General features: G+C 36.1%; 1 protein-coding gene and 1 long non-coding RNA gene across 5 annotated transcripts in view; one reads left to right on the top strand and one right to left on the bottom strand.

The window, feature by feature from the left end:
• The window catches only part of LOC118157056, a 43,755-nt gene that overhangs the window by 4,244 nt on the left and 13,111 nt on the right, over nt 1–26,400 (bottom strand). The gene's annotated exons all lie outside the window — the stretch shown is intronic.
• LOC118157055 (desmoglein-4-like) lies at nt 1,766–24,603 on the top strand. The gene is made up of 16 exons (XM_035311309.1): nt 1,766–2,212; nt 8,968–9,003; nt 9,378–9,506; nt 10,716–10,871; nt 11,025–11,172; nt 12,011–12,174; nt 12,443–12,577; nt 12,852–13,037; nt 13,219–13,478; nt 14,511–14,653; nt 14,792–15,010; nt 16,159–16,560; nt 18,472–18,620; nt 19,112–19,172; nt 20,776–20,984; nt 22,859–24,603. The coding sequence occupies exons 1-16, from the start codon at nt 2,165–2,167 to the stop codon at nt 23,822–23,824; spliced, it is 3,411 nt and encodes a 1,136-aa protein (XP_035167200.1). The 5' UTR covers nt 1,766–2,164; the 3' UTR covers nt 23,825–24,603.

Genomic DNA, 26,400 nt, shown 5'->3' with positions numbered 1-26,400 from the left:
TAATAAAAATATTGACACAGCCAACATAAGATACTTTTGTCTGTAAAAGAATATGCATATTTTACATTTGCAAGAAACAACTTCTATTCAGTGGTCAAAATGGAAATACAGAACTAGCAGGAGTATTTTTGAGTAATAAACACTTTCAGCCTTTCTTGTTTTCTGAAGTTTTCTTACTAAGTCTCCTATATAATTTTCACATGCTGTGATATGTTGATAATCTAAATAAAGTATTTTTATTTATATTCTTTCAAGGATACACAAAAAATAGTCTACTGATCCTTATCTCCAATGATCTGTAGAGAAGTTTGAGAAGACTACTTGTTTCGAAGCTGTTTGTCCTTCTCCTATGTATTTCCCCTCTATAAAAATATAGACCTAACTCTGAACTGCCAGAACATTGGCTCACTTCACCTACCAATGCAATAGTAACACAAATGTTTTTCATGTTATTGCATTAATGATGATATCATTGGGGTATGAAATATTAAAAACATATAGAAAACAATGGTAAGAATTCTGCTAAATGAACTAAAACTCTGAACCAAACAGATGAAAAGCACAGAAAGGAAAATGTTTTTTAAATGACATATTTTGGAATATGTACCTCAGCACAAGTTCTGAAATAAGCTATTTTTTTCCATAAGGAATATGCCCATTCTACATGTGCAGCAATTAACTTTTCATTTTGTCTTTATCCAAAAGCAAATTTCAGATTGTTGAGAATTTCCCAGAAAAGGGAAAACTCCAGGTGGTATCTGTTTAACATTTCCTGTCCCGGTTCCCCCACCAACTCACTGCCAGGCACATTGTGCTCAGTGGCAAAGGCTGAGTGGCAGCCGGGTGGTAGGTGTGTGATAGGCTTTGGCAGCCCCAGCCAGCTGCAAGGCTGCAAGGCACCCGTGCAAAGAGGCATGTAGGCATGGCATATTCCCAGCAGAAGCATGGGGCTTCATCCTGGTAGTAGCTGCACAGCCACAGAAGTGCTGAGACCTCTTTTCCCAGCTTGAGATTAGTCCTGGGACATGCCCAGCACCTTGGTGGGTTCAAGGAGCAAGAAAATGCCAGTTTTATTGCACTTTTGGGGGATAGAGCTTGCACCCTCCTCACAGGTCCACCAGCACAGCGGATGCCCACTTTTATCTTTCCCATCATGGGGCAGTTCCCAGAGATGCAAAGAAGCACTTACAAAGCTTCCAGTGCAGAGCAAAGGGGTACACTGATGAGCAAAGATTTCTCTATCCCACACATATTTGTTCTTGTGCCACCAAAAGGAGGATAGAAATGAGCTGTGCAGCACATCCTCCCTTTTCACTCCACTGCCTGTCAGTTTGAGCAGCTCTCCAGTTTCTCTGGAGGCATGTGTACATCTCCACGCCAGCTGTGTCAGAAAGAGCACAACCCATAGGAAGGGAGAGGTATGGCAAGAGAAGACTTAGCAAGTAGTGAAAGCAGAGTCTCCTTTCTCTGCTTCTGAATACTCTTGTGGGCCAATGAAGAAAACTCTTTTTTTTTTTTTTTCCTCAAATTAGTAAGTTACTTTTTTAATGGCAACCTGTTCTGTTCTGAGTACTGCATTTCCGTTGACAATGTGAATAGAGCTGACTGCTCATCTAACAGTAAACAAATGGACGTGTTTTTTAACTCAGACTAATAATATCTTCAAGTCCATGATCTTCACAGCAATATTCATGAAGTTCCTCTAACATACTTCGTGTAAAAAGAAAACTGGCAACTGCATTCAAAGCAATGATAAGTTACCATTTTAATGATTCTTTATGTTGTGAGTAATTTATAAATCACTCAGTATCTTCCGAGCAAAGCTTGCCTTCTGTTTTTAAAACGTACCCTTTTGTATCCAACAAAGGGTTTCAGTGCAATAAGCATTAAGGTGTGTCTCCTTGCTTTTACCTGCAAGCAATAATGATGTTGTCAAGCGTTTCAGGTGAGACCAGCCCAGGATTTTGGGGTGGGGAAAGACACTCTGTTATACAGCATCTTCAGTTCTTCCCTCAGAGGGAGGCAGAGACACCTTGAAAGGCTGAGTATAAGGACATCTACCGAGTGTCTTTTTACATAGACATCAGAGTTGGGGGGGGGGAGGGAAAAGGAACAGACCTGTAACCATAACTCAGTTGGACTTGTATCCGAGAAGTCAGATGCAATGGATTGGCTCCCTCACCGAACAGCTGCTTTTTTGTTCCTTTTATTGGTAAGTCAAATTTTAAAACAATATTTGTAAACTTTATGATTATGCCAGTTGAATCTCCTCAGCAGACCATTACTTTTCAAAGTGTAAAATAACCTGACCTTCCTACCCCCCGGAGAAAAAATAATAATAATAATAATAATAAATGTGCATTTAACGCAAAGAAATAAAGCAGTGATTGTTTCAAACTCAGTTTCTGAAGATTCTATACAAGTAGCTTAGCTTTTCATTAAATGCTGGCAAACATTTCTTCTGATTATGACTTTGCAGTCTTTTGATGCTTAATATATGACTTTCTGTTTAATGCATGAATTTTCAGATTAATATTGTTTATGGGGACAGTTTAAGGAGTTTCTTTTATTAATAAAAATCTTATATATTTTTTAAAAGCCCCCAAAAACTGACTGGATACTATTTGCTTCTATGTCTTTCTTTTCCTGATTCATTGAGGGAAGATGGAGAGCAAATATTATTTTGTGAACTGATTAGCTTCAGAGCTGAATGAGTTTTATGGCTACATTCAAGGAAAAAAAAAAAAAAATAGTGAAGATTGTAGCTGAGCAAAAATCAAGACTTGGCCCATGATTTCACATTACAAAGAATTCCTACCTTGTATTGTACATTTGTGTCAGAGCAGCCATGTGCTCAGCGAGTGAATGCGTGATGAAAGTTTTGCTCTTTGGGTTTGTTTTTCTTACTGTAAAAGGAAAGTCGTGGGTATGGTCAAGTGGAATTGTTGTACAGTGTGTTCATCAAGGCACAGAAATTACTGAGAAAGGACTTAAAAGAATTACGGATGCCCTTCTACTCTTGCATTGTGATTTTCACATGGATTTTTTTTACTCATCTGTGCTGCTCTTTTAAAATTATGTAGAGGTTTAAGGTCCTGAAGATTGATAAAGTTAGAATTTAGAGTATAGTTGTATCCTTTAGTGTATTTCACTTTACACAATGTATTAGTAAGTGCAAATGTTTGTTAACTCCTTATTATTGACACCTCTGGAAATGCGGTAGTCAGGGAAGAAGGGTTTGTTGTTATAGCATCTGAAATCCCAAGGCTTAAACAGTCACAGTTTGGCAATCAGTAAAGTAGAACTAAGCAGCACAGGGCAGCTGCCAAGCAAACAATGTCAAAACTTGGCAAAAGCAAGTTATAGTTCGGATGAGTTTCTGCTTGTTTAATGCAGCATGCAGATCTGTGAGATTGGCCTGTTGCGCATGATGTTAACAGTGCTGGATTTTTATATAACATTACTGACTATTTGTTTTATTCTGTTACTTGCTGATGCATAGTCCTGATGTGTCGAAGTTCTTTTTTTTTTTTTTTTTTTAATGGAAAAAGTTTGCTGTACTGTATTTAAACTCTGTCTGTTCAAAAAGACTTTTACTGCTTTGTCTTCTTTTGTCAACTCTGGAGCAATTTTCATTCTTTCACTATGTTGTCATTATGATTGTGACTGAACCAGGGCATGTCAAAATAAAAAAGGAGTGACTATGAAAACTGCCACTACATTTTGATGAGTTCCAAATATCTGAACTTTTACTACCCAGAGGAAACAACTGTTGTTCTTGTTGTGTGCTTTCCTGCACAGCAGCATTTATGGTGGCCTGTACAGCCTGACTTTCAGTACTGTACAGAAAGCTGATGGACAAACTGTAGAGAATAACTACACTATAAGTTATGTATATGATTTTAGTGCATTCTCAGAAAGACTCTTGGCTTTCAGCTTGCTTAATCTTTCATGGAAATCACCTGTCTCAATAGTGTGTTTGCTTAGTATATTGTTAATAAGTTGTATCAAATAAAATGGCTGTGGAATTACACATATTTTAGCATGCTAGCACACTTTCAGAAAAATAAAACTTACGAGCTCTGAAACTAATAATTTTCCATATGCATTTCACCATTGGTGGGACTGATTCTGCAACCCTTGCTCATGTGACTTCAAAGGTGTTATTCTCATGAGTAAGGGAGTTCTGCTTGTGGTACTTGCACAGACACGTTTTATGGAAATAACCTGTCTGATCAGGTATGACTCTCCTCCTGCCAGCCATCAGGTGACTGTTAATAATTTTAAATTCACCACATCTCTCATATGCACTTTTGTCTGGCTACATTTTCCCATGTGTTATCTATTTTTTTTCCAGTTGTTAGGCTCTGGTTACACCTCCTACACATAACTTGGTTGCATATAAAAATATTAAGGGACCAAATAATCTACTTGCACTTGCATACCAAATATCTGCAAGGATGTAGCCAGAAAACTGCAGGCCCTTCTGCAGAAGAAAAAAATATTATAGAAATAGAAAGTAAAGCAGTTCTGCACCAGGAATTACTATGCAAGATGAGCTTCTTACGTTTGCAGTTACATTCCTGAGTAAAAACGGCCCCTAAGCAGATGTGTATTTGCAGCTGTAGCATTCTAAGCTGTATTAAAACCCAGGTTTTGTTGAGGATATTTATTGAGGAGAGCACAATTAGAGCATGTCCAATTTGAACAACTAAAATTTGAATGATAATGGCTTACACCTTGTATTGAAATTACTTTTCTATTAATTTTTCTAACGGTTAAGCTCAGATAATGTATGGAAATTCATTATTTCTGTATGACTTGTCATCTGTTACATTTCTCAGTAGAAAAAAAAAAAATATATATTCCCAAACTGGTTAGTTCTTTGAGTAAACATATTTTAAAATAAATACAACTTTAGAATTTATTCTTCTGACTGACATGAACATTATTATATTTCTGTTGAAATAGTAGTGGCTCCTCCATCCCATGTGCAATACAAAATACTGACTTCACTTCCTAAAAAAAGGAAGCAACAGAAACGCCAAACTTTTGCAGAGTTACAAAGACGGTTGACAGAAAAATGAAAAATTACCCTGAAAAAATTCCCCTTAAAAGTGAAAGCACATTCATTAGTTACCTGCAAAAACAGAAAGTACATACAAAAACTTATCCTTGTTTTGATTTAAAAGTGATCAAACTGCTTTTTTAAAAAATATGAGTTTGTGTCTTATATTTCAGGTGTGCTTCTTATTATTTAATGCACTGATTTATCTTTTTCTCAAAGAGGTGCAGAAAGCATAAAGAGAAGGGTTAATTATTTCAACCTTTTGCTAGACAGAGCTTGGCCGAGTAAGACGTAAAAGTCCTGAAACGCTGACACAACCAGAGCTACCATGGCACCCTGATGATTCATAATATATGTGAGTTCTCAGCACTCCTCCCATCATGGCCAATAACAATACCGCTGTTGACTTCAAAGAGTGAGAAGCAGATCCAATATGAATAATGCTGGGAAGATGTTACAGGCGTGTTCAGTCATTTAGATATGAGTAGGTGGAGGAGGGAGGATTCCATAATTGCGTATAATATTGCTTGGCAGTCAATTAATGATTAGTTAATTTTTGGTTGCAAATTGCTTTGAAGGTGCAAAGAACCATGCACATCCTATGGGCCTAATTCTCTTCCCAGTTACATCAGAATAAATCCAGCATAAATGCAGTGTGATTCTAAGGCATCATTTTATACACAAGGTTCATTGCAATGAAATACAAGCTTTCTTCAGACAGGCTACTGTGAGAATGACAATAAATATGTTTTCTGCTTACATCTCTCTTAGTGCACACAAGAAACAGATTGTGCAACTAGCTTCTAGCTTCTCAGCAGAGTTTCCATTTTTTCAGGGTCTCTCAGAGACAAACAGGACAGGAAATAGTGGTTTCATTCTGATCAGCTTGCCTGCCCCAAGATCCTTAAGATGCATCTCACATGTTTCAGTGCTTTCTATTGCTTTAATTATCATTAAGCACTGAATCTATGGAAAGTATTGCATGCAGGCATTCAGATACTAGTTTAGAAAGGAAACTTGTTCATTACCTACAAGAATACCAAAGTTAGCTGCTAGCAGACAGATGATAAAATGTACTTTTCCACTCAAAATAGCACTAGATAAACAGACAGATAGATAAACATCACACTGATGTTAAAAATAGACAGCTGGGGACTGGGGGGAGCCTTCTAACTGTTGATATTATTGGAGAACTAGAAAATATTAGGAAGGCAGAGGACTTTCCATCCCTGTGTCATGTTGGATAAATGTCACTTCAAAATTGTCTAGGTTTATCTGGTGAATGAGACAACGTCCTGTGGTGTATGCCTGCCCTCCTTCCTATAATACAGTAGTAACTGAGAAAGACTTGTTGAATGCAGACCTCAAGTTCATTAGATCAGCATTTTCAAGAAGCATCACAAACTGTACTAAGGACTTTGGATTCAAAACCATCAAGATTTCTTTAAAGAGCTTCCATTAGCAGCATGTAGCAGCAGGGTCCTTTGTCAGTAGGGGACAAATGTGAAAATATTGGGCCTTAATTTACAATTCTCAACATCACTGATGAACAAATTCTTGGCATTCCCATTATCAGTGCTCCAATGGATGAAACTTCAGTATAAAAAGGATATTTTCATTGCCTGGAAGCAGAACTCCCTGTAGACTGAAATCAAGTTTTTTTAATGAATATTTATGTCCTTAAAGAACAGAATTATCCACAAGTTTTTCTTTACAGAGATGCCCAACACAGTTTTTCAGTTAGCCTTGTTAAACACAAGAGTGACATGACCAGATGTGATATGTTAGTTTCATTGTTAAATGATAAAATAGGACATAGGATGCAGTCAGCAGACGAGATTCACTGGTATTGCATTAGGAGGTGTATAGCCATACTTTTCTGGGTCAAGACAATTCTTTGCTTGCATGCCAGAAGAGATTTCAGCCTAAGGGTGGAGAAGATTTCACTGTACTTGCCAAAGGAATCTCTGTTGTGCAGGTGGGATCAACTGATAAGAAAAGTTGAATCAGTGCCATTTCTGGTGGACTTCTTCAGTCAGTCTCTCTGGTGAGGCTGTAATCTGCACCTTCTACTCTGCCATGTTTTCCCAAGCCACAAGGGGTTTTATAAAAGCACAGGGTTTAAGTTCTACTGAGGTGAAACCACTCCACAGTTTAAATGAGTCTGATATTACAGATTGCCTTCTCTGAGATGAGTAATGACTCATATGAATCCCATTCTGCAGCCAAAGATTTAAACAGTCACCAAGACATAAACTCAGATTAAAAGCTGCACTGATGTTTTGAAAAAAATATAAACATATTTGTTTCCTTTCCAAAGACCTAATGCAACTTTGTAGTGATTTTCCTGCAAAGAACTTTTCTTAACAATTTGTGTCAATAACTTGCTCAAAGAAACAAACAGAAAAACAAACAAACAAAAACTTCAGTATTTATTTCAATATAGTTACTGAAGTACTAACTGTATGAATAAGTACTTCATATTACTTATGAATTGTCCCTTAAATTTAAATGTAATATATATAAAAAAGAGGTAGATCCACAGCCCAGACACCCTCCTTCACAGACATTAGAGCAGCTTTTACATGAGATTTCAATGAGTGTTCTTGGGAAGATCAGTTCATTAGAGACATTGTTTAAATGAAGGTGAAATTGCTGTTCATTTATCTTTTGCACGTTAGAGATTGTTTTAACATGAAATAAGTGGAAAAAAAAAATAATCTGCACTCATCTTCTGGCCTTGATAAAACAACAACACAGTACATTTAAAGTGTGGAAAGTCCCATGAGGTAAAGATACAAATAGAAATGTCATCTCACATTATATGCATGCAATATGTGTCATAAAATCCACTAGACAAAAGACGTCAGACCAAGAAACAAAACAAAACAAAAAAAAAACTTGAAATGTACTGGGAAATTACAAAAACATGGAAAATTGAAAACTACAACCATTCATCATATTTGGTGAGAAAAGACAAACTCTGCATCGCTTTGTGAGTCACCTAGATATTTTGTTTTCTCTCAATTATGAATGAAGCCAGGATCCAATCATACAGATCCCATGTTCTTCGACCTTTATATCTGAAGAGAGCAAAGGTAGATCCTAAATCAAAAGTAGTGCTCTGAAGAGGTACATTGACCAAGTGAGCTTTATTGTCACAATTTATTTAGGAAGATTAATTAAACCGTGCTTGCTTTTAAATTGCGCTAATCAAGAAATTGATGAATCTCTATGATTTTAAAGCAATTACTCATTGCATCTGATTCTGTAAACTATATTTACTCAAGTTTTTAGTTGCATAATTAGACTTCAAATTAAAACTCACTGAACTCCAGGAAAATCTGCCTGTTTGCAGTTGGTTTTCTATTATACCTGGAATCTCTTTAACCTCAGTGGGATGTTTGAAGAAAATTTTTTGTTCCTTTTTGTTAAACTGTATATTGAAGTATTACAGGTCTACTGTGGACTCTGTAAATAAGATAAAACAACGACAATAACAAAGAATAAAATACACATTATTTAGAACAAATCTTTCAAACCTTTATTTCTTCAGCTGACAAGGTACAATGTAAAAATCTGTGTGAAAGTTGCATTTTGATATAGGTATAACTTGTATGGCACATCACTTCAAACTGAAAGTGCCTTGAAAGGCAGAAATAATTTTAAAAGCATTAACCTTCAAAAATAAAAGTTATATATACAGGAGAAAAAAAAATACAATATAAAAAATGCAATATAATTTATAGAAATTCTTCAGCTACAATCTAGATATGTTATTACAATAGACTTCAGAAAACATACTGCTCCTACTCTGCAATTTAGCAATATATAGTAGCTAAGTTTTGGTTATTTATGTCCTGTGTCTTTATACTCTGATCATCTTATCATTCTTACAGGTATTCTTGGATTTCAGCACAGGATTTCATGTAGAGGTAATATATATTTCTTTAAAAATTAATTTTCTGATAAAATGTAATGTAACCAATGTAAAAATGACATGGAAAATACTAAAGTAAGATATTTCTGAACTTGAAGATTGAAAACATATTTACGTATTAAACAGTTACAGGTAGTTAAAACCTGCTCATCCTCTCAGAAGTTCTCCTGAACCTATATGAATATCTAGAAATAATTTTGAAGTACACATGTACAGTGTTAGAGTTTGGGACCTGCAGATGTATTAAAAAAAAACATGTTCTATAAATATCTCTTTTCTCCTCCCTATTGTGGGAAATTCTTTATGTCTGAATTAATTTTAAATGTATTGAGGTTGGTGGTCGTATGTTAATGGTACTCTATGTCAAAGGTAAAAGAATGGAGTGAAAACGGAACAGCAAGATGGAAAACCTTCAGAAGACAAAAACGTGAATGGATAAAATTTGCTGCAGCTTGTAGAGAAGGAGAAGATAATTCTAAGAGGAATCCAATTGCCAGAGTAAGTAGAAAGTACAGTAGAATTGTTCACTGACAAGGAAGCTTTTTCTAAAGACAGATAAAAACGGAGAAATTTAAGAGCACGTTTGCTCATACTAGCCAAGGCAAGGAATGTAGAATAAAAGAAAAATGATACAGTATTTCCAGCACTGCTGACAGTCTCATATGTGAAACCACAAAGCTTCTGAGGAGTGATTAAAGGCTTCCTAGAACATTGCAATCAGGCCCCTTCCTGGAGAGCTCCATCCATAGTCTCTTTTATGTAGTGTCTGTACTAGATTGAGATATTTTTCTTTTCTCTCTTACTTTGAGAAATCCCTGAACAAGCACAAGTTAAGGATGATGCCTGACTGCTGTGGACAACAGAGCAAAGAGTTTGAGCATCGCAATACATGAAAGACATAAAACTATTAGAGCATGTCCAAAGGAGGGCTATGAAGATGGTAAAGGGTCTGGAGGGGAAGATGTACAAGTGGCCAAGGTCCCTTGTTTTTCTCAGCCCAGCACAGAGCAGGCTGAGGGGAGGCTTCATGGCAGCCTGCAGCTTCCTTACAAGGGGAGTGGAAGGGCAGGCGCTGAGCTCTTCTCTCTGGGGACAGTGACAGGGCCCGAGGGAGCGGCATGGAGCTGGGACAGGGGAGGTCAGGCTGGGTGTTAGGGAAAGGTTCTGCACCCAGAGGGTGGTCAGGCACTGGAACAGGCTCCCCAGGGCAGTGGTCATGGTACCAAGCTTGCTGGGGTTCAAGAAGTGTTTGGACAATGCTCTCAGACACTTGGTCTGATTTTGGGTAGTCCTGTGTGGAGCCAGGAGTTGGACTCAATGATCTTTGTGGGTCCCTTCCACCTCAGGATATTCTGTCATTCTGTGATTCTTCTTCTCCCCCTGTCCATACCCCTTCCAAGGTCCAGCCACAGCATAATACACCTGGAAGTTTCTCTCCCTTAACATCCTCACTTCACCACCAGAAGACTTAAAGGAAAGAGAAAAGCTGTCCAGTACTTAAGGGCAGACATAGCTATAGGCTGCCTGTTTTGTAGAAGAGCCTTCAATTTGTTCTATAAATAGAATCTTGTGAAATGTGGTTAGTAGGAAAAATAAACTTACACAGATTTTTTTAAGGAGACAAATTATAGAAAAAGAAAACACTGCAGATGTTCTCAGTAAACTGGTATAAATCATATTATGTAATAATATTATGTATTATTGTAGATTCGATCAGATTGTGAAGAAAACAATCCAATAACATACAGCATCTCTGGAGTTGGAATTGATCGTGCCCCATATGGAATATTTGTTATTAACCCAAGAACAGGCGACATTAATATAACAGCAATAGTGGATAGGGAAGTGACCCCAGTATTTGTTGTAAGTATTCCCATTTTATTTTTCCTTTAAAATTTTGAACGCAGGGTGGTGCAGGGGGAGCACAAGCAGAAAAATGTTCTAATTCATTTGTTTCAGATTGTAGCTTTGCTTCCTTCAATTCTGGTTTTAAAATGAGTAAATCTCTTTATCTAGATACGCTGCTTTGCTAAACACTCAGTGACGGGTATAGATTTGGAACCACCTCTTGAACTTCGAGTCAGAGTTCTGGATATAAATGATAATCCTCCTATATTTGCACAATCTGTATTTACAGGAGCTGTTGAAGAATGCAGTATGGACAGTAAGTAACTCTGTTATTGCCTATCATAGTAAAGTTAGTGAAGATCCCATAGTACAGTTAATATAAACCTGGGGTGTTCATTCAACTCTTTTTTTTAGGCAGTGACATACTTCTCCCAAGGCTACTGCAGAGGAAGGAGCAGGAGATGCTTCTCAGAGTGTTATTGGAGTAGGGCCCAAGATCATTGCTTAAAATTAAACAGCAATGCTTCCCCCTTCCTCCCACACACCAGTGCTGAATATTCTAGTTCCTAACTGTACCATCATGAAATTCCTTTAGATGTGACAACTTAAAATAAATTGGTCCATTTCTTCTCATTAAATAATAATAATAACATTACAACTACGTTTATTTCCTGTGAAGGTATATAAATTACTTTTTTTTTAGTCTAAAGAGTATTGAAGTTGCAGTGGAATATTACTAAACAAGCCCTTTCTTAAACACCTTAAATGGTTCATTTTACTAAAAGCATTGCAAGAATCATTAAACATGAGAATAACGCTGACTGTGTTACACTCATGTCCTACCTTCTAGAAATTCTCATTTAAAACTGTGGAGATATCTTCTGTGAATATCTTCAGGCTCATAATTTACAATTTTTACATATTCCCTATGATGACTTAAAGAAGTTCAGTGGAAATCTACCTCGCTCCATCTGACCTTACTTTGTAATGCATTTTACAGTCATTCACATTCAGTCATAATCAGTACAAGGAAATTAAACTTCCATTTTCTTCATAAATGTCAACAAACAGCTCTCTGTCATTTTTATACACCGGGTATTTCTGATTTCAGAACAGTTTTTTCTGATTTTTTTTTTTATTATTTTTATTCTTAGACACACTGGTGATGAAAATAATTGCATCAGATGCAGATGAACCTAATAACTTGAATTCTAAAATTGCCTTCAAGATAGAGAGTCAGGAACCTTCAGGCCCACCAATGTTTGTTATGAAAAAGGCTACTGGAGAACTCCATCTGGCAAATTATCTTGACAGAGAGGTAATGTTTCCAAAGTCATATAACATGATGTCATGGTGTGTGTATGTTATGGGAGTGGAAAAAAAAAAAAAAAAAAAAAAAAAAGAGAGAGAGAAAGAAGGTGTGTTTTCTTTGTTTTTTAAAATGGGTAAATGCATTTCTTTATATATGTTAAAATAAAATATCTAAGGCAAATTCCCATATTAGGAAACAGTAGCATGACATAAGTATTTTTAGTTTATAAGATGTGCAGGTGCTTGTAACACGGTCATTTCTCTTTCTGTGACAGCAACATAGTAGCTACACTCTGGTTGTGAAGGCATCAGATAGAGATGGAGCTGGAGATGGAATTTCATCCCTTTGTAGCTGTCATGTGAAAGTTATTGATGTCAATGACAACTTCCCAACTCTGGCTCAAAGCTCTGTAAGTGTTTAATATCAAAAGCAACATTATTGTTAGAAAGTACAAATCCATTTCTGCTAAGCTGCCTCTGCAAAAATTTGAGGTGATGCAGCTCTTCAGATCTGCAACCAAAATCACAATTTACACAGAACACTTTTTTTTTTTTTTTTTTAACTATTAAAGTTAATATTAACTGAGGGAAGAACATTTTTCAAATAATTCTCTTCGGTCAACTGTATCTCCATCACATTATATACATTAGTGTTTGCTAATAGGTATTTATCTGTCATTACAGTTTTCAGCAGCTATTTCAGAAAATTCACTCAGTTCAGAACTGTTACGAATACAAGCTCTGGATGCGGATGAAGAGTTTACTGACAATTGGTTAGCGGAGTTTTTCTTTATATCTGGTAATGAAGATAATTGCTTTGAAATTGTTACAGATCCAGCTACAAATCAAGGAATCCTTAGAGTAATTAAGGTATGGATAAATAATATGATTCAGCTGTTGAAATAATCATCTTAAAATAATTTTAATTGTTAAACATATATATATATCACTAACAACAATGACACTCAACCATTTAAAAAAATATATTTAAATAAGATTAAAGTCCAGGAAGTTTTATTTATTTTCTGATTTTCCATGTTTTATCTTTTAGGAACTGAATTATGAACATATCCGAACTCACTCACTGAGTATCGGTGTCAGGAACAGAGCTGAATTCCACCACTCTGTTATGTCTCAGTACCAAGTCATCGGAACACCCCTCATAGTAGAAGTAAAAAATGTGATTGAACCTCCAAGGTTTAATCCATCTTCAATTATCTTTTTTGTATCACAAAGAACGAGGGTAAACTATGTTGTGGGAACATACACAGCTATTGATGAGGACACAGGGACTACTGCAACCAATGTTGTGTAAGCATCTGCTTAACCTCCTGGATGGAATAATTCTTTTAATTGAGATTTCAATGAGATTAGGAATAGGTATTCCCTATTCCAGCCAAAGAAGTAGAAAAGGGGCTTGCAAAGGGGCTTGTAAAATAACAGGAAAAAAAATGAATAACAATAATAATAGCAATAGAATAATAGAATACTTAGAAATAGAAATAGAATTCTTATGCTATGGTTGCTTTTGTTTCCTGACCTACTTTCTGTTGGCCTTGTGCACAATGCAAACAAGATATCATTCTTCTCTCAATCTGTAATTTAAATAAATCAAAACAGATTTTTTATAAACCAGCTTAAGAACACAGAATCTGCCTGTATCTTTAAAAAAGCAACAGAGCAACAGAAAACCTCAATAATGGGCAATATTATACAATCAGAAGAGAAGAGGTCACTAACAGGTCATTCTATAGTTTTTTTTTAAAAAAGTGGTTTGACATTTATTTCTGATGAAATTAATGAAAATTAATTAATAAGAATAATTTGTTTTATTAACAGATGTAGAAATAAATGCAACCAATTTAACAAGGTTTGAAAAGCTGTCATAAAACAGACAAAAATATTAGCAAATGCAACCACATGCAACCACAGTATGTTGTAGGAAGAGTTGTGGATTTAACTACTGGTGTTATCAAAGGTTCTGTTAAAGGTTTACAGGGACCAGACAGATTTTATTTACTTTCAGACTATGATAGCACTTTCAAAATATAATGAACTTTATGCATTTCCTTTGCTGACAATTATTTTTAATGGTGTATATCTTTTGACATCTACAAGAATTTTGTTTGAAAAGGCTAAAATGCAATGGTGTCTAGCATAATCTAACGAAACAAATATTCCAAAGTGACAAACATTATTTGCAAAATGAATATATAGCAGACCAGTATACCATATGGAGTCCACAATAATTGGAATAATTTATTCTACCCACATAACTAGGTCTGCATTTGTACTGTTTTGTATTCAACATAATTCTGAATATTTTTCTTTAAACAAATACAGATATAGTATAGGACGTGATCCAGGTGCCTGGTTCAGAATCAATCAAAACACTGGTGAAATCACACTGAACAAAGTTATTGACTGGGAATCCTCCTATGTATCCCATGGGCAGTACAGAGCAGAGGTTCTGGCTATTACTAGAGGTAAGAAAACAGATTCGGTTTTCTGAAATAAAATACTCTTTGTACAATTTATATTTTCTGTTCCATTTTTTCCCACCTGAACCATGTTATTTATAGTATCAATATTGCATCCTGATTACAAATATATTCTTTTTACAGGGATTCCCCAATATACTGCTACTGGCACCATTGTGCTTACAATGCAAGGAGTCAATGACAATTGCCCAACTATTAATACAGCATTAAGGAAAGTATGTATGCATTCCCCATCAGTGGTCATCACAGCAAAGAGCGTGAATGGTGATCTATACGGGCTCCCCTTTACGTTCAGCATACATGGTGAACCTCAAACTACATGGATTATCAGATCAATAAATGGTAAATTAAACTATATTTTATAACGGAATAAATCATAGTAATTACCTCCTGTCTAACATTACAGAGTAGGATGCATTTTCATAACAATACAGAACAGTAATTAAAATCCGTTCTTCTCACTTAAATACGATTTTTATATTCATTTGAATCCAAAGAGTTGCTCTCTATATATATGTTAGCACTGAATTAGGATTATTATATGCATTTTACCTAGTTATCATCTTTTAAAGGAAACTAAACATATGTTGATAAAAATAGAGCAGCAAAACTGTATGTGTTATAACTACAATAAGCAGATTTATTGTTCTAAACCTAATGAAGTAATTCAAAAGAAAGTTGATTTTTTTTTATTTCTATATTATTTCATTCTATTAATTATTTTTATTCTAAGTATATGACAAAGCTCTTATATTTATATGAGAGCAAAAGTTCTTAGTAAATTTTATTTTATGAGAGCCTTATGCAAATGGTAAAGATTACAGCTTTTGCAATATATGGTACAAATTCTGCTTGCTTTTTGATTAATCAATCTCATACATTTCTAAATGATGTAATTTGCATAATTTACTGTATGTATAGAAGACTTTATTAAACAGTAAATATCAGATTTGCAAGTACCTTTGTAACTCCCATTTGTCCTAAACAGATGCAAATTCATAATTTTAAATATTTTAAAATAATTGAAATACCTTTTGGAAAAAAAAAAAAAAAAAAAAAAAAAAAAAACTAGCATGTAAATTTCTAGTGAGAGAAAAGAAAATGTGTAAAGCTTGCAAATTATATGTTAACAATTCTGGGAATAAAAATGAGGAAAACCAGCAGTAGATATAAAAAAAATTGCATTTGCCCCTTTTATATTTCTCAAGTTAAAAAGTGATTTCTCAAGATAAATAGTGATAAAAAGCCAAATGCAAATAAATAAATAAAAGTAAAAACCAAACAAACAAATAAAAAACACCAGCACAGATCATGCTTCATCTTTGAATAAGTACTATAGACGCATAAGTAACTGAAGTTCTAATGCAAACACTTAGTCTGTACTATTAACATTATTCACCAAAATTATAGATTTGAGCAGTTTTTAAAGTCAACGCCTTAACCTAAATATTTTTCTCTCTTTTTTTTTTTTTTTTTTTTTCCCCCTAAAGCTACCTCTGCAGAATTAGTGAGTCAGAACATGGACTTCTACCTTTACAAGATCTATATTAGAGTAAGAGATAGCCAAGGCCGAAGCTGCTTACAACCGTACATAATTCCTCTACAAGCTTGTCGCTGTGACAGTCGCAATTATTGCAGTAGTGGGGCCACAAAAATAATTATCATCGGTGGTGGTGGTAGTCCTGATGGTGACAGAGATAGTTGGTCTGGTTGGCCTGTTACTGAAAGAGGAAACGACGCTGTGACAGGCTGGTACACTAACACTGAAACTTATGAATCATATACATCTCTTTATGAGGAAAATGGTAATCCTATCATATATGGCCCGTCTTCTACTACACTTAGTGGTGCTGCCATTGGCCTGATGTTTCTCGGTGGCTTAATATTTGTTCGTAAGTATTAAATTTATAATATATATATATTAACCTTTACAAAGTGTATTTTTTTATTCTTCTAAAGTAAGGTGACTTTTTGGTCAGTTGTTAACTCATGGGCTCCCATGTGCAATTTAGTAAAACAAAAACGCAAACAAAAACTATAGGAATCGTATGGATACATATAGGATGTATGTGCAGGTATGTACACATATGTATGTATCCTATATTCTACATATATATGTTTCATTCAGAAATAACTCTCCATCCTAAGAGCAAGGGTTTTCTTCCTTAGGTATTCAGTTCTCAGACTACCATGAAGAGTTGAAATGTTTAGTGGAAGATTCAAAAGATTCTGGCAAAAGCTTCCCCTATCTCTTTACAATTTATACTTTGCAATTTGAACTTCAGTTAAACTACTAAAACAAATGGGCAACTATCAAATTGGGTATGAAAAGCTGTAAAGAAGGAACAAATTTCCTTTGAACTGTAAGACAGATTTTAGTGGTAGGATGAAGAAGATCGTCATAACTTTTGGCCATTGCTGCTAAATATGACATCTGTTAAAAAACAGTACTGTATACAATAAAGGATCAATATGTGATTTTCAATATATGAGCTTCAGCAATTACTTCTCTGACTGCTGCAGTCAGATGTGATTGCTCTTCTTTCATGTCATTGGCATCAAGCAGTCAATATCTGAAACCGTCCAGTGCAGAAGTACTGACTACAAAATCTGTGAGAACCTGACTCTTGAGGAGGGTGATCGTATTGGTTTTTGGTTTCTGATTAAGTGGGAATCAACAAAAACAAAATTTTGAAGCTGCAAAGAAGAGTGCTTTTTTTGTAGTTCCCAGTTGGTTAATTCTAAAGGAAAGGTCGTCTTTCTGCCTTCAGAAATCTCCTTTCCTAGTTGGTGGTCTGGATTAGATATGTCCTTACTCATGCAATGTGAGGTAGCACTGAAGACACTTTATTGCCCTTTCTCTTTTTCTCTTTTTTTCACTTTGATGTTAAATTGGGAGTTTTAGATACTTTGGCTAGTCTGCTGTAAGCATGTGTGTCTCCCCAGTAACTCTGCAGCAATATTCAGTTTTTAACTTAACTATCTAGGTTAATAGCCTAAATACAGCCAGAATGAATATTGCAGCCCCTTCCTAAAATGAGCAAAGCTTTTTTTTTCCAGCAATTTCCAACACTGAATTATTGAAAGAAATAAGCATAATGCACCACACTGGGAAACCTGACTGACTCTGTCTAATCATCTGTTAAAGCTGGGCTTTGAGGGTTTGACTCTTGCTTTTCAAATAAGCATCATATATAGGTGATGGGAATATTGCAACTGGGATGTTAGCTAAAGATCACTGTAGCCACATGAATAGTACCCTTTTTTTATTTTTATAAGTTTATTGTTACTAATGTGTACTTCTGAAAAGAAAATACAATGTCTGAAGAGAAAAATATATGTTTATGTGTCAAGAATTAATATCACTGAATGCTATATATAGCAAGACTGGTTCTAATTGTTTAATTTTCTTAAATCGACATCTTATATTCATTCAGTTGAGGTTGATCAAAATCTGTTCTTGGATGTATAGCCATAAATTTGGAGTAACAGCCCTACTCCACCCCAACTTTACTCTGCTATAACTGATGGTACAAATTATTCTGAATATCAAAATACATACATTTTCAAAAGCAGATAATGATTCTGAAAGGCAGACTTACAAGCTGAATGGTTTGAAACATTTCAAAAGACTTTTTCCTAAAGTTCTTGAGCAGCTGCCCTCTGGGTAAAACAACTATTCCTATGAATAAAGGATCCCTATTTCTAAAATTAGAAATTTTAAATTTTAAAATTAGAAATTTTAAAATTTAAAATTCTATTTCTATTCCTAAATCCCTATTTCTTGTTTCTTCCCTGTTAAGTGATTCCAATTCTGATGTCAATGAGTGACTGTTGTGGCTGTGGACCTGGAGCTGCAGCTGGAGTTGGAACTGGATTTGAACCTGTACCTGAATGCACAGAAGGGGCGATTCATCCATGGGGAATAGAAGGTGCACAGCCTGAAGATAGGGTCAGTACATCCCATGTTTCAAAACCCTGCAGTAATTTCTGTTTACAGAAAATACTACATTTGTCTAGAAGCCAGAAAGTGATTGTATTACTATGTCATCTTGTAAAAGAAGCCTGGCATTGTCAGCAATTGCCAGGCTGCTATGAAAGGTGATTCTTAATTAAGATTTGCAGATGGAGCTTGTGTGCCTTAAGTTGTTTTTGGTTATCTTGGCCCAACAGTCTGATTTTACTATTCCCTCAGCTAAAGTGTAATTTGCAAGTTTTTCCAGTGCAACCTAGGGCAAGATAACACAAACCATCTTCACTGATCACCTTTTACCTTGAAAATTGATTTTTTTATTTTTTATTTTTATTTTTTAATGGGAGTAGTAACTCTTAGCTATCATTAACAGTTTAAAGTGGTAATTCCTTAGCATGATTGACAAAGTCTTGACCTACATAAGGGAATTTCAAAGTTATAATTCAAGGAATCAAAATGTTGTTTTCCAGGATGTCTCACACATTCTTGCCCCAACAACAGCTGCTGGAGGTGATTTTGGTGAACCTTCTGGTAAGAATATCCAAAGATTTTCTATGTGTGCTATCATAAAGCTGTCTTTCAGCACTTCATGTCTTCTGGTTCAGGGAACACATTGGTTTCTGAGCTACAACACAACCCTTCCAACCTTACCTCCGCAGATAGTCGAACTGATGCCAGTAGGACTTCCAGCATGAGTGAAGGGTTTGAGGACTGAGCCTTGAAATTGGGCAGATACATTTCTTTTGAAATATTTGCTGAGGCTTTCAAATCTCAAGCATTTTTTTCTTAAGTGGATGTAGGCTTTTTTCAAGATACCAGTTTTAGCAGAAATGAGTCTGAAGACCAAAATAAGGAATTTTCTTTCATCACTCAGTGGTAGAAGGTTTGTCCCTTCCTAATTTCAAGGCTTTCCGTAGTACAAGGGAGAATAGGACTTATCAAGTAGCTAGTTAATTACTGCCCATTTGTGTACCAACCTACATAGAAAGCTGGCACACAATATAATAAATATATGTTTCTGTGATAAGGTTCCCCCAGGAATTTGATGGCCATAGAGTGTAAGTCTAGCTCTGCAGTTCCGCTTTCTCTTTTTCCCCATTCCACAACAGGAAGTAAGGATGCTGGCACAGATCTATTTCCTCTAGCTTCTGACAGTAAGAAATGTCATTGTGTAAGCAACAATTTCTCAGATGAGCACTGATTAGCCAAAAATGTTCTTATCCTTAGACAAAAAGATAAGAGAACATTTTGGGTCATAAATATGAATGTGCCTTTGTTCTCAGGGAAGTTCTGCTGCCATGGCAATAGAAATGTTTAAGACTTGCCTGTGATTTAGTTATTTCCACTGTTCAGTACTGCTACAGTGAGAGCCCCAGGTTCAAATTCTATCACCTGAGACCAACAAGATTAAATAGAAAAACTATAGAATTTGGCCTATATTTCTTAATGCAATCATAGGTTGTCAAAAAGACTACTGCATGTAGTTGTTTCATTATATTACATGCTTATATTTAATACCACGCAGTCATTGCTATAATATATGAAAAAATGTGGAGAAGATAAAACTGTATGATTTTATAATTTAATATAAAGGTTATTTTCATTCTGTATTATTAATACCAGCAGTTATTATGATCAGCTGTCGTTCTCCTGAATCCCCCTTAGCAATCTAAGAACTAGAAAATTTGAAAGGAGTTAAAAAGCTATTTCTTTTAGTAAACAGTTTCAGACAAAACAATTTTAACCCCGGTGGAATTATAAATATGCATCCATGCATTTGCATAAATATCCATAAGCATTATCTTATATGCCAATGCAAATCCCATGGCAGCATATGCATACACCAGGCAGAAATCTCTCCAATTACACAAGCCAAACACTAATTTTTTAAAGCACATATGTCTAGCTTTAGCATCACAAATAAAATCAAAGTTTTAGATGTCTGCTAGTATGCACTTAATTCTTATTGCAGTTTTAATGTTTGGCGTATGTGTGTTGATCTGTGCCTGCAATTAATCTAAAATATCTTTAGAATCTCAGTAGTGTCATTATACTATTTGCAAAAACAACTGGCAAATTCTGTGAAAATTTTCACAGAACACAGGAGAGAGAATTTTTCTTTTCTTGTTCTCAGATATATATACAAACACATATGGAGGAGGAGGAGGAGTATGTCATGGTGTTGAAGAAACTACAGGGGTTGGCTATGCCACTGGTACTGGTTATGGAACAGCTGGAGGAGTTTCTGGAACAGGGGAAGTAAAAGGGTCAACCGGAGGAACGATAAAAGAGTATCGAGAAGGAGGGGTGAATATGGCCTTCCTAGACAACTACTTCTCTGAGGTAATTATGTGGTCTTCTTTGTGTTGTATCTGTCTGCTGTTACTCTATCCTCCCAAAGTGACACTGTGAAAATACAACATCACAGAATCAGGGAATCTTAGGATCCATATTTTGGAAAAGACCTTTAAGATCATCAAGTCCAGCCATCACCTAACAGTACCAAGTCCACCATGAAACAATGTCCACAATGTTCCTAAGCACCACCTCTTAAACACATCTAGGGATGGTGACTCCCCACTTTTCAGAGCAGCCTGTTCCAATGTCTAAATACAAATAACTCCGCTCAACTGAAACTCCCATGATACAAGACTGGTGTAAGAGCAAAGCTCATTGTACTAGTAGGAAAAAGCAGGACACTGATAATACTGCTTTTGAGCTGTTGGCATAGAAGTTTTGATTGTTCAATAGGATTCATTTATGTAAAACTGATGGACACACTGCAGGTATGGGCAGTAATTAAATTATTTCAGCTTAATAAGTGATCATCAAATGTATCCATTTTCCACTGTTTTCAGTGTATAGATATATAATAACATTGTGAAGTTGTTCACAAATACTTCTTTAGAGATAGTTAAATGTAGTAACTTTTAAGTCTTAATGAACTGTGAATACCATTTCACTTTCTTCCATATTTTTATTGCCTTTTTTGTTCAGTAAAAGACTTGTGAGATGCAAATGACACAAACACAGTTTTGAACTGGGAAAATATTAAGTAGACTTTACATATGGGATAAAATCCTATGGAGTTTACATGATTAATGGATTTATTGATTTTAATGGATATATTTTTATAATTATCATGAACTGTGATGCATAATACTATAATTGCATATGTATTCAAAAACAAAATCAATTAATTTGTAAGGATTACTATATTTCAAAATCTACTCAAGACTCAGTGAGGAAGAGCACAGAGCATTCCTGAAGACCTGAACACGGTTTTCTCCCAGATTGTGATCTCCCTGCCTGGTCCAGGAGCACTATGTATTAATTGTCTGCCTGCCATAGCACTACCCAGATTACCCCTTCTATTGACTATCTCAATCCCCAAACCCTCTGCCTCTCCCTCCTGGGCCTCCTCTTCTGTCCTTTCCTGCATCCTCCAACCTCACCCTCCTTAAATTTCTCTCTTTCTTGCCCTATCCCTCCTCATTGACCACTCCACCATCCCCAACTCTACCCCAAATCATTGATCCCTATCCTACCCAAAATGGATTCTCCTCTGGACATACCAAGCCTTCCCTGCTGTGGCCAACCCATAGTCCCTTCCCTTCTGGCCTGGTTTCTCTGCCATCCTGCTTCAATCTTCTTCCTACTCCTTTGTCTGACTACTGCTGCCCAAAGAGTATGTTTGTTCCCATTTACCCTACAGTCAGACCCACTGATGGCAGACAGATACCACTATTCCTTGGCTGTCTTGGCCAGCTGTGTTTGTGCTGTCCCCTCACTCACTTTGATAACAATTTCAAAATTTTAACATAGGGTTGTTTTATCACAATAAATCACTTTGGATGAGATTCTCAAGACAGGAAGGCAGGAAATACCTAGGAAAATTATTACCAGGATATGCCACATTTATAAATGTCTCAGGTCTCTGCTTGTCTTAACCAAATCTGAGATTCTAAATATTTGCAGAAACAATAATAAAATATTAGTAACACTTGCATAAAGCTTATGTCAAGGTCACACAATTTTTTTTTTGGTTTGTTTTAATATATATATATATATTATTTTTTTTGGTCTTGAGATGTTCTGTTTTTCAAGCCATCTGGGCCTTACTATGGTTGGAGAAACCTTACTTTGGCTTGAGTCATCACAGTTAACAACTTGACAAAAAGTCACTCTGTTCACCTTTCTGTTTTTGCAACCTACAGAAAGCATTTGTCTATGCAGATGAAGATGAAGGTCGGCCAGCAAATGACTGCCTATTAATATATGATCACGAAGGAATAGGTACTCCTGTCGGCTCTGTCGGTTGCTGCAGCTTTATTGGAGAAGATACAGATGAAACATATTTGGATACATTAGGACCAAAATTTAAGACACTGGCAGAGATCTGTCTGGGCAAGGAGATCGAACCTTTCCCTGATGTCAACCCACCTTGGCCAGGCATTAACGTCACCTTTCCCAACCCTGAATGTGACCTGAACCTCCCGCCAACTGGAACCACCATCCTTGTCAACGGCTCTGCACCCATGGCTCCCCCAGTCGGCACTACCACAGTTGTTACTGAAAACACCTACACATCTGCATCTACCATACAGCCCCCACGGCCCATGCCTGATCCTTTGCTCCACGGCAACGTGACAGTGACAGAGACCTACACTTCTGGCTCTCCTTGTGTTGACCCACTGCGTGCATCCAATGTTGTTGTAACAGAAAGGGTTGTTGGTCCCGCGTCTGCCTCTGATCTGCGTGGCATGCTAGATATTCCTGATCTCACAGACGGGTCCAATGTTATCGTCACGGAAAGAGTCATTGCACCTAACTCCCGGCTTCCGACATCTCTGAGCATTCCCGATTTGGTAGATGGGTCGAATGTGGTGGTGACAGAAAGGGTGTTCAGGCCTGCCTCTGGCATTGCAGGCAGCTTAATAAATATTCCCTCAGAGTTATCCAACACCCACAATGTGGTGGTCACCGAGAGGGTAGTGTCAGGGTCTGGAATGAGCGGCCTAGCGGGGGGAAGCCTGGGAGGGGCAAACCTGGGGGGCCTAAGCAGCACAGGTCAGATGCTCAGTGCCGACTGCCACCTTGGCCAGGCAATGGGCACAGCGTCCCCTGGCACCTCCCGGAGAAGAGTGACAAAGTACAGCACCATGCAGTACTCCAGCCAGTAAGGCTTCTGCCAGCGCACCTCCCCACTGAAATTGGCCCTTTTATCAACATTTGTTAGCTGCCACCCAACAAGAATATCAACATTATTTATAAGTAGCAAACTGCACTGAAATTTCAGGGATTCGTCCTTGAGTGAGGATCTTCAAAGGGTGTCCCATTTCAAGGTCAAAAACTTTGTCAGTGAAGGGAAAATTAAGGTGAGCTCTGAATTTCTCTCTTTCTTTCTACAGAGGGATAGACTTGTACAAACAGACACTAACGATTTTAGAGAGATATCTGATTAGTAAGCAGAGCAGTGAGAAGGGATCCCCATACAGTATCAGCATGAATTAATGTCAGACAAAAGAGTGTTAAAATACTATATTGGTGAGTGATCTCCCAAGACAAGCGGATTTGGGTTAATGGCCCCTCACTGGCAAGACAGGAAAAGAATGCAACTAGCAATTAGTCAACACAAGACTAAATAAGCACTTTCAAACACATCACTTTACTTTGCATTTACTTTTTTTTCAGGTGCGCTGCAAAACAGCACTTTGAATCATTTCTCCTATCACCAGCAACAGTTATAAATAATAATCATATAAACACAATGCGTTTTCATAACTTTCTGAAGTTCTTAGTAAAACATGTGCTCTTTCATGACCTGCCATGTTGCTATGATCATGGCCAAGATTGTGGCTAGGAATTTGCCACAGCTGGAGCTGCAGCATTGATGCTGCAAACCAAGAAGCTGTTGGCTTCATCTTTTTTCCAGTACCACTACAGCTTTACTTAAATCTAGAAGGATGTTGGTGAAAACCAGGAGCAGTTAGTCAGATTTTTGTGCCAAAATATTCCTACCATTTAAGTCTCCAACATCTGATTACTTTATGAGAACTGTAATGTAACATGCCAGTTCTCTTCTCAAATACTGCCAAGAAAACAAAGTCTTAGAAGCTTTGTGATGTGGGGAGGCAATAGCAAGTATTATAATACTGACAGTGGTAGCTGAAGGCCTTTGTGAAAAGAAAAAACCCTTGGGAACTATATAAGTTTACTAATACACAGCATGGAAAACTGTTATTTCATACGTCAATGTATTTTGCATTGATACTTTGAAAATTTATTTGAATGTGTTAACTGAAAAAGTCTTTATGATTCTATAATCTCAATTAAATCTGGCTTTTATTTTCCCACAAAAACAGCTCTACTGGATTCTGTTATTCTAATAATACTTTAACATGCTTTATATTATGATCTGAAGGAGCAAAATGCTGAAAAGTAGTAGCTATTTCATTTTACTTCTGTATCATATGTATAGTAAGCATAGTGTATACAACAACATCACGTCAATGTAAATACAATAGAGTTATATGGAGGGATTGTTTGTTGTTGTTGTTGTTTTGCTAGATCACCAGATCAGTAGTTTTCCCTCAAATTTTGCTTCTTCAGCTTTGATGGACAGGTTAGCGAAAAGTTTAAGAGTTGTCTGTGAAATTCCCATTCAATAAAAAGAAGAAACCTTCAAATCCAGATTAACTAATTTCAGAACTACATGACAAGTTTCTGAGTCTCATGTCACAAAAAAAAAAAAAAAAAAAAAAAAAAAAAAGGTTTTTTTATTTTTAATTTTTTAAATGCAACTATATCTGCTGTTAAAGACAAGCTGCAGAGTCTATGTTACAGCCATTTACACCAGTGCTCCCCAGGATTCATTGCCAAATTCAAGGCTACCTTTAAAAAGGTCCTTCCATGCCTTCAAGCTTTTTCTGAAGCAACTGAGCATGCTAGATGCACTCCCCTGGTAGCACTCTAAAGCAATTTGAAGTATTGTTACTTTACTTCATCCTGTAGCCTTGATTATCTTAAGTATCACTAAAATTGTGTTGACTTCAGTGGAATTATTCTCTATTTATGTTAGATAACTACTGTAAGTAGTTATGTATGTAGTTACTGTATGGTTTCTAGAATCATCCTTTAAAGAAGGTAAACAGATACTAATATATAAAGTTGTATGCTTTTATATGTCTGATTTTAGATCCAGATATAACTTACTGAAATTCACTAAAACACTGACAAGCTCGTTTTCATTTCTCTAACCACCTATTTATATATAAAAAAGGCAAGTATTTGCAATATGTAGGGCTCTCTGTGCATTTAGAGAGCCTATGCAATTCCATTAGAGGTATTTTTAATGTAAAAAAAAAAAAAAAAAAAAAAAAAAGTTTTTTGTAAATATTTAAATCATCATCTTATGCAAATCACAAATATTTTGCCTAGTTGTGCTCCAAGGTTATAAAACCAGGCTGCAGGAGCACGTGCTGAATCCTTTCTGCCCCCCTCAAACAGGAATGCTGTGTGAAGTATGGCTGCTCAAGCTGAGACTGGGCTCTCACATGTCTAGAAGTAGAAAGGGGAGGAACAAATAGTGAAGAAAAATAAAAAATAAAAAAATAAAACACAGCTTTAGGTTATGTAGTGGTTCTTTATTTTGCTAGCACTGTCTTTTGGTAACTTTTTAACATAGTTTAAGAGCAATAGTTTTTTTTTTATTTTACATTTCTCAAAAGCTTTCTAGCCTTTCTTAATATTGGTTTCT

This window comes from Oxyura jamaicensis (genome assembly GCF_011077185.1).
Source record: "Oxyura jamaicensis isolate SHBP4307 breed ruddy duck chromosome 2 unlocalized genomic scaffold, BPBGC_Ojam_1.0 oxy2_random_OJ106575, whole genome shotgun sequence".
Lineage (NCBI taxonomy): Eukaryota > Metazoa > Chordata > Aves > Anseriformes > Anatidae > Oxyura > Oxyura jamaicensis.
Note: the sequence above shows the minus strand (reverse complement) of the source record. Positions and strands in the feature narration are given on the sequence as shown.